This window comes from Oncorhynchus clarkii, chromosome 29, assembly GCF_045791955.1.
Source record: "Oncorhynchus clarkii lewisi isolate Uvic-CL-2024 chromosome 29, UVic_Ocla_1.0, whole genome shotgun sequence".
NCBI lineage: Eukaryota > Metazoa > Chordata > Actinopteri > Salmoniformes > Salmonidae > Oncorhynchus > Oncorhynchus clarkii.
This window is the reverse complement of record NC_092175.1, coordinates 29,593,207-29,602,623: the sequence shown is the minus strand read 5'-3', so window position 1 is coordinate 29,602,623 and position 9,417 is coordinate 29,593,207. Positions and strand designations below refer to the sequence as shown.

General features: G+C 42.2%; 1 protein-coding gene across 1 annotated transcript; it reads right to left on the bottom strand.

Annotated features, from left to right (window-relative positions):
* Window positions 1-2,815: 2,815 nt before the first annotated feature.
* LOC139387918 (fermitin family homolog 3-like) lies at window positions 2,816-9,296 on the bottom strand. The gene is made up of 15 exons (XM_071134289.1): window positions 9,102-9,296; window positions 8,297-8,421; window positions 7,485-7,718; window positions 7,253-7,372; window positions 6,951-7,119; window positions 6,743-6,845; window positions 6,517-6,624; window positions 6,258-6,392; window positions 5,698-5,747; window positions 5,238-5,362; window positions 4,848-4,954; window positions 4,441-4,656; window positions 4,198-4,322; window positions 3,941-4,082; window positions 2,816-3,779 (listed from the first exon to the last, which is right to left on the bottom strand). Exons 2-15 carry the CDS (start codon window positions 8,418-8,420, stop codon window positions 3,600-3,602), a joined length of 1,938 nt encoding a protein of 645 aa, XP_070990390.1. The 5' UTR covers window position 8,421; window positions 9,102-9,296; the 3' UTR covers window positions 2,816-3,599.
* Between the last annotated feature and the right edge of the window lie 121 nt (window positions 9,297-9,417).

The following is a 9,417-nucleotide window of genomic DNA, read 5'->3' as shown; positions in this document are numbered from 1 at the left end:
AGGTAGAGACAACAATACATCACGCAAAGCAGCCACAACTGTCAGTAAGAGTGTTCATGATTGAGTCTTTGAATGAAGAGATTGAGATAAAACTGCCCAGTTTGAGTGTTTGTTGCAGCTTGTTCAAGTCACTAGCTGCAGTGAACTGAAAAGAGGAGGGACCCAGGGATGTGTGTGCTTTGGGGACCTTTAACAGAATGTGACTGGCAGAGCAGGTGTTGTATGTGGAGGATGAGGGCTGCAGTATATATCTCAGATAGGGGGGAGTGAGGTCTAAGAGAGTTTTATAAATAAGCATCAACCAGTGGGTCTTGCGACAGGTATACAGAGATTACCAGTTTACAGAGGAGTACAGAGTGCAGTGATGTGTCCTATAAGGAGCATTGGTGGCAAATCTGATGGCCGAATGGTAAAGAACATCTAGCCGTTCGAGAGAACCCTTACCTGCCCTTACCTTACCTCTACAAATTATGTCTCTGTAATCTAGCATGGGTAGGATGGTAATCTGAATTAGGGTTAGTTTGGCAGCTGGGCTGAAAGAGGAGGGATTACGATAGAGGAAATCAAGTCTAGATATGTGATGAGAGAAGGACAGTGTACCGTCTAGCCATACTCCCAAGTACTTGTATGAGGTGACTACCTCAAGCTCTAAACCCTCAGAGGTAGTAATCACACCTGTGGGGAGAGAGTCATTTTTCTTACCAAACCACATGACCTTTGTTTTGGAGGTGTTCAGAACAAGGTTAAGGATAGAGAAATCTTTTTGGACATCTTTTTGTTGTAGAGCATTTAACACAATATACTGGGAGGGGCCAGCTGAGTATAAGACTGTATTATCTGCATATAAATGGATGAGATAGCTTCCTACTGCCTGAGCTATGTTGTTGATGTAAATTGAGAAGAGGGCCTAGGATTGAGCCTTGGGGTACTCCCTCTGTGAAAAGCGGTGGCTGAGACAGTAGATTTTCTGACTTTATACACTGCACTCTTTGAGAGAGGTAGTTAGCAAACCAGGCCAAAGACCCCTCAGAGACACCAATACTCCTTAGCTGGCCCACAAGAATGGAATGGTCTACCATATCAAAAGCTTTGGCCAAGTCAATAAAAATAGCAGCACAATATTGCTTAGAATCAAGGGCAATGGTGACATCATTGAGGACCTTTATGGTTGCAATGACACATCCATAACCTGAGCGGAAACCAGATTGCATACCAGAGAGAATACTATAGACATCAAGAAAGCCAGTCAGTTGATTATTGACAATTTTTTCCATCACTTTTGATAAACAGGGCAAAATAGAATAGGACCAGCTTGATCTCCCCCTTTAAATAAAGTACGGACCATGGCTGGCTTCAAAGCAATGGGAACCTCCCCAGAAAGGAGAGACAGGTTAAAAAAGGTCAGAGATAGGCTTGGCGATGATAGGGGCAGCAACCTTAAAGAAGAAAGGGTCTAAACCATCTGACCCAATGTTTTTTGGGGGTCAAGTTTAAGGAGCTCCTTTAGCACCTCGGACTCAGTGACTGCCTGCAGAGAAAAACTTTGTAGCGGGGCAGGGGAAAAAAAGGGAGAAGCAGTGGGGATAGCCGCATTAGAAGGGGTGGGAGATGAGGAAATGTTGGACGGGCATGGAGGCATGGCTGAGTCAAATAGGAAACCTGACTTAATGAAGTGGTGATTAAAGAGCTCAGCCATGTTCTTCATGTCAGTAATAACAACATCATTAACATTAAGGGGCATGGGAAGCTGTGAGGAGGAGGGTTTATTCTCCAGGTCTTTAACCGTTCCTCAGAACCTCTTGAGGTTAGACCCACAGAGAGAGAACTGCTCCTTAAAGTAACTAACTTTGGCCTTTCAGATAGCCTGAGTGCACTTATTTATTTTTTGCCTGAACGAGAGCCAGTTAGCCTAAGTATGCGTGTGCCAAGCTTTTCGCCAAATGCAATTCTTGAGGTGGAGTAACTCTGCACGATCACGGTCGAACCAGGGGCTGAACCTATTTTTAATCTTCATTTTCTTTATGGGGCATGTTTGTTAACAATACCACTGAAAATATAAAAAAGGGGGGATCAAGCTGATTCTATACCTTTTTACAGAGGCCAGTTCATGAAGGGAGGCTTGCTCATTAAAGTTTTTTAGCAAGCGTCTATGACAACTGACGGATATTATCACAACTGAGCAAGAGGACAAGTACATTAGAGTGTCTAGTTTGAGAAACAGACGCCTCACAAGTCCTCAACTGGCAGCTTCATTAAATAGTATCCGCAAAACACCAGTCTCAACGTCAACAGTGGAGAGGCGACTCAGGGATGCTGACCTTTTAGGTAGAGTTCCTCTGTCCAGTGTCTGTGTTCTTAATCTTTTATTTTTATTGGTCAGTCTGAGATATGGCTTTTTCTTTGCAACTCTGCCTAGAAGGCCAGCCACTCCTACATTAATGTGGATGCTACCATTATTAGGAATAATCCTGAATTAATCGTGAATAATGATGAGTGAAAAAATTACATATGCACAAATACCATACCCCCAAAGAATTCTGTCATATCTTTGTGGTAGGATATATGAACTCACTCATCATTATTCACGATTCATTCAGGATTTTCCGTTAATGTAGAAGTGTTTAGAAGCATATTATATTTTTATTTACAGTAAACGTGACTCCAAAATGACACAATACATTATATACCATTCATTTCTATTGGGGACAAAATCATCTGAAACACAACCAAAACAAACAGCAAATGCATCTAACATATGTGTAGTCACAAGCTTGATGTAGTCATTGTGTGTTATGAATATGGGACCAAAGACTTCACTTTTTACTACTTTAATACACATATAAGGGAATTTGTCCCAATACTTTTAGCCCACTAAAATGGAGGGGACTAAGTACAAAAAGTGCTTTAATTTCTAAACGGTTCACCAGATTTTGATGAAAATACCCTCAATTTAAAGCTGACAGTCTGAACTTTAACCTCAAAGTCCTCTTATCATTTCAAATCCAAAGTGTGGGAGTACAGAGCCAAAACAACAACAAAACATACTTTGGAGCTCAATGTACGACTAATAAAAATTGAAACTAATAAAGCTGAATTATTCAGTCCTGTGAGATAAGCCTAAAACAGCCTTTGTCTGACTGTGAATGTAGGCCTGCCTCTTAGACATGGGAAGTAGGGGTGCTGAGGGTGCTGCTGCAACCCCTTGAAAAATCTGAATAATGACAACAACAAAACCGACCTAGCCATCTGCAGTGCGGGCAAAAAGTTTCCCCCGTCAGCCACAAAAAAAAACTGTGCACCTTTTACATCTTATTATTTTTAACAACCACAACAACAGAGCAAATAATAAACCATTTCTTTTGCTTGCCATTCATTTAATATTATTGATGTAGCCTATTGAATACATTTCAATACAAAAATACACAAACATTTGAAAACTAAATGGACTTTTATAACGTCAGAAAAACATATTGTATGGTCGAGTAATAACAATACAATTGAAAGTCTTGGTCACTCTGACAACCTGTTCTAATACTGCATGTCCATGTAACGTAAAACCATGAAGAGGTGCATTCTGAGATACAGATATTCATGGATGTTTAGATGGCTTCATGACCACCAGTCAGCTTGAAGAAGAGCTCCTGGTTCAACACCTCGGCCTGCTCTTTGGTGCGTGTGGCCATGAAGATGTAGCCCCCAATGTACTCGTGCACAATCTTGCAGGTTGCAGTCACACAGCTGAAGGCAATGTTCACATTGCCATTGAACTCAATGGCCATCTGGAATAAAGAAAAGAGGTTTAACAATCGATTCCACTTATAGGTCTTCTTCAGATAAACATTTAAGTCATAATTAGTTGGTACATATTTGATACAATACAGTAGACAGACCTAGTAAGATATAGATGAAGACACATTAGGCAGACAGTGAGATGTCTTACCTGTTGAATATCCCAGTTGACATTCCACTGCCTCATGGTGTTGTATCTCCATGTCTTCACCACATCTCCTATGCTGAGGTCAATGCGGATGAGACGGTTGTTGGTGACCCCAAGGACTTCATCTTTACGGCATCCCTTAAACCTGTGATTATACAGGAAATGTGTAGAACTTGGGTCATTTCAAGTGAGAAAAGATGTAGTGCTATGCTGACAAGGCGGATAGATGGAAAATATTTGACAAAAGGACAAGTACTCACCTCACCACAAAATAGGACACCCCAAAGTCAGGTAGACCCTGCCAGATTTGAAGAAACCTGAGGAGGGCATCTGTTAGAGGGAGCTGGGCCACATTCTGATAGGCTTCCAGGATGCGTGGAGTTAGCTGACAGAACAGAGGAATGGTTAGAATCACTGGAGTCAAGTTTGAACGTTATGGTTGATCCTATTATCATACATTCTGTAATATTACGCGAGTTTCCCCCAGATCGCCATGACTCTACCTGTTTGGCTTTGTACTTTTTGTGGTAGCGTGGGGATACAAGGCTGTATGTGTTGATGCTGTCATCAGTCTGAGCAGTATTGGCCCCAGGGTTGGTTCGCTGCATGGCCAGGAAAGACTGGATATTCTGCACCTCACTAGAGAAAGAGCTGTCTGCTAGTGTCTTCCCTTTGGAGGCTAAACGGCAAGCTGCCATCCACCTGCTGTACTGCAGCTCCTAGTGACAGGAGATTAATGGACATAAGATGGAAATATACCATAGCCGAGCATGACATAGCAGGACTTAGTACATTTATATGTAGCAGTTGAGTCTATTCCTTGGAAAAGGTTGCATAGGATGATATGAATAGCTTCTCATTCATGGGAAGAATTCTCTAAACAGAGTGAGCTGAGAGTTGAGTTCCTTACATTCTCACAGCGTAGGTAGACTTCGTTCATGCCCTCAGCCCCAGGGATCAGCAGTCTGATGCAGAACTTCTGACCAGCCACACTAACGTCTGGGGCCACCTCACAGCCTGGGGAGCACAACAGTTTCTTAAGTGGCCAGGTTAGACTCACTTGGCTTATTGAAGTCATCAGCGATTCATTATATCTACAATAATATTGATTGACCCAGAAGTGAAATCTTGTGTCAAACGTAATTTCTGAAGCTCTACGTACTAGAATGGATGCTGTATGTACACATCTTTGCAGTGGTATCAGCTTGTGTGGTTGCGAAAATGTGTATGTGCATGTGTATGTGTATGTGCATGTAGCTAGGTGTGCAGTTTCCCAACAGCGTAAGTCAGTGCATTTTACCTTTGAGGTTCATCTGCTGAATGGGTTCCTTGAGGCTCTCCTCTTTACTCTTGTAGTAGGAGATGGATGTGTTGTTGAATGCGAACCAGAACTGTTTATAGCCCTTTAGTGTCAGTCTTTTTGGTCTAGGTCGGAGAAAGTGAGACAAAACAAAGTACTACTAAAATGCTAACGTTTTTCTGCAACATTGGAAAGGGTATGCAGTTGAATGTGTGTGAGTGTGCATGTCAATATAACTGTGGCTGCATCGGTGTGTGTGTTTGCTTGGGAGTGTGTGGGTGAGTATGCGTATGTCTCATAGAAACTTCTCAAGACTATCCGAAAGTCTCATATATCTTGCGTGATCAATATCCAATCTAAAATCCAAGGCAGGAAAAGGTTGTCACCGGCAGAAAGATGGATCTGAAATCAGAGGGCATTCAGCCAGCCAACAAGGATGTACATTGTCAGCCCATTTTACCTGAAGATTTTCAAGTAGTCCTGCAGCTCTGGTGCTACCGTCATTGTTTCCTGGGTAGAGATAAAATCACGTGTCTATTTTGTGTTTTCATGTGCAGTTGCAATTCAACTTCTTTCCTGCTGCCTTACAAATCAGATATGGCCACAGCTACAGACCGTTACAGTATAGTGTTTTGCATGTCAGCAATCAAGTTTTCAAGATATATCACTTTAAAAATACTGAAATACAGCCGGTATGATGCATTTAGCATCATATGATGCAATATGATGCTAAATGCATCATACCGGCTAAATGCATCATACCGCTGTATTTCTGCATTTTGAAAGTTATATATCTTGAAAACTTGATTGTTGACATGCAAAACATTTTGGGACTATATCAACAATGGACTAATGAAACAAATACCTAAAGATAGTTTTGGAGTGGAATTTTCCTTTAACCCTAACCTTAACCAAACCCTTAACCTTAACCCTAACCTCATTTGAACCAATTTTGAGATGAAAAATTGGTTTGCAGGTCAGGAGTGTCCGTATAGCCTTTACCGACTCAGAGGGACTAACCAGCATGTCTGCAGTGATACTCTCCTCCGCTTCCATCTTCACCTCCAAACACTGAAGGGCAGAGTCAAGATCATCCATGGCAGGACATGATGTCATCGGCTGGGGCTCTGACAGAGACACCTTACCAATGTGGTACTGAGGATAGTGTACACACACACAAAGCACATACACAAACATATAACATTGTGAAAGAGAAGGGAAGCAATGTGTCACAGACAGGGAAAAACCTTTGGTGACATTTCAATCAGTCGTTGTTTACCTGAAGGGCAGCAAAGAGCATCATCTCTTCCTCTGTGCAGTCAACATCCTCCAGCAAGATGGCCCAGCGAGCCTGCTCATACAGCTGGGTCAGACGGACCGCATCATACTGGAGACGGAGACAAGGCAGATAAAGTGACAGATTACACACAGCCAAATTCATGGCCACCATGAGGTAAAGAAAGGAAATAATCGATAGCCCCTCAGAAAGTGTGGTGCAGGCCTACCTTGGGATCCAGGTCATGGAAGCAGTAGTATTTGAAGCGTAGTAGCAGCCTGTCATGCTCCTGCACTCCCTGTTGGAGCAGAGAACGAGACGAATCCAGCCATCTAAAGAAAATAAGAAAACACAGATTTAATTACACCCTCTATCGCACAGAGTAACCTACATAAACATATCTATGTGTGCTGTGCCCACATAAACAAGACACGCACCTGCTGTGAACTTGTGCCTTGTCCATAAGGCTGGTGGGACGGGGCATCTTGGTGATAGTCTCAGGAGCAGGTGCAGGTAGGCTGACAGACAACATCTTATACACAGCCTCAGTCTGCAGTGAGTCAGCAAAGTGCATAGGCATGCCATTGGACAGGGTGTGAGCTGGACCTGTTGTTATTACATATGCAGTTAGGATATGTTACACAGTATTTGGTATGTGCTGTACAGTGAAAGATACTGTACGGAATGTTACACAGCCATTTAGAAATTTGAAGTGTACCCCCAATTCGACTGGACCTACCTGATGAGGTCCGAAGGCCTGTTAGATCGTATACTACTTCCTCTTCTGCCTCCTTGTCTTTTTTCTTTTTCTTCACCTCCATTGGCCGTAACAACGACAGCTCCTCTGGGTGACGCAGGTCTGAGGATGACCAGAGGGAAGCAGTGTAAGGGGCTACGGATTAACATCTGCAACAATAAGAAGAATCTCTTACTTTATTTAGGTGGGAACTCTTCTTCATATATTTACTTACTCAGCAGATGACAGACCCCCATGACCGTTTGGAAGACTGGACGAGAGAAGCAGGCCTGAAGCCTCAGGGTGGTCCCGTTGGGTAGCCCCAGTCTTAGAGGCTTGTGCTGGGGGGTGAGGCTCAGGCGAGCGTCGGCATGGATCTCATACTTCTCAAGGGTCCAGGATGGTCGGAGCAGCCACTGCTGCTTCTGCTCCCACCACAGGGCATGGTCTGACCAATCCTTCTTTATCTCTGGAGTGGACAGAGAGGTGTCTGGCGATGATGTATATAAACACATCTATGGTGCTTGGTGGTGATCATATTTGACACTCCAAATACAGTACAGTCTGTTGTTTTCATTTGCATAGATATTTTGAATGTTGTTTTGTCTGACTTACAGATGTTGTGGAGTATGAAGGAATAATAACTTAATACTCTACACCCCACGGTTGTATATGAAATAGATGATCATATGCAATCTGAAATTATAAACTGGGTGGTTCAAGCCCTGAATGCTGATTGGCTGACAGCCGTGGTATATCAGACCATGTACTACGGGTATGACAAAACATTAATTTTTACTGTTCTAATTACATTGGTAACCAGTTTATAATAGCAATAAGGCACCTCAGGGGTTTGGGATATATGGGCAATATAACACAGCTAAGAGCTGTGTCCAGGCACTTGCGTCATGCCTAAGAACAGCCCTTAGCTGTGGTATATTGGTCATATAACACAACCCCTCGGGCCTTGTTGCTTAAATATACTATTATCTTTAATATACTATCAAGATGGATGGAAGTTGAAGTGTACATTGGTAGGGAACTCACGTGTCTTCTCCACAATTTTGAGAATGACGCCACCAATGTGCAGGTCTGAGGTCACGCTAACTTTGAGGGGTGGGGCCTCTGGGCCAAGCTCCTCCACTGTCACAGACAGATCCCAGGCAGCCATACTTACAGAGGGAAAATATAGCACTCATCATCACAGTGAACAATTATCACTCAATTATCAGGTGTTAATTGTGATAGCTGATGCTACATCATAGAACTAACGATCAACTCTCATTTTTAAGTTGCTGTATTATAGTGGTAATACATCCATCTGCATTAACACATTTAAGATAGAAACACCCAATATTAAAATACTTTTCAATTAAAGCAAAAATGATTGTTTTCTCATTGCAAGTGAAATACTGAACATTGATAGACAATGTATGGTTATTAGATCAGACAAAAAAGGGTGAGATCAGGTAATACAGTGAATAAAACTACAGGAAAAATCTTGTCTGCTCTGCACGTGACCTTCTTAGCAAACCCCCACATTAAAATATATTGAAATTAAGTACTCCACCAGCATAAACCTCATTATGTTGTAATTATAAGATAGGAAACCAAAAGCGTATTACTTCCTGTAAATGAATGACCCCTTTCTCAATCATCTGTGAAATAACACCCACACTCCTATCCAATCTTTTCTATCTGTCCTTTCTTTACTTTTAGACTATCATAGGCATAATAAAATGTTACATCAGTAATTAACTATTCAGAATCTGTTCCTCAACATCACCCTGTCTTCATTTTCATATAGCATACTTCTACTCTCTGCCCTGACAGGACATTGTTGTTCCCTTACCTAGTTGTAAGTCCCAAACTAATTTTCTTCAGTCAAACAACAGGTGCCCTCTGCCTCTGCCTTTCTTTGCAGCTTGTGAAATCTGCCTGTTACTTCCTCCGGTCTCTCTCACAACGTCTTAGTTGCTGCGGTCTCATCCTGTGTGTGAGCAAATGTCAAGAGAGCGATAACTGTTCCGCTTTTACATGCCATTTTTCGTCAAGGGGGAGTTTATCATCAGATATTGTTTCTGAGAAACATGTGAGACAATAGTTATGCATAGGATATACAAATCAAATCAACTAGTAAACACATATTGGAATGGGGATAGTTAGAA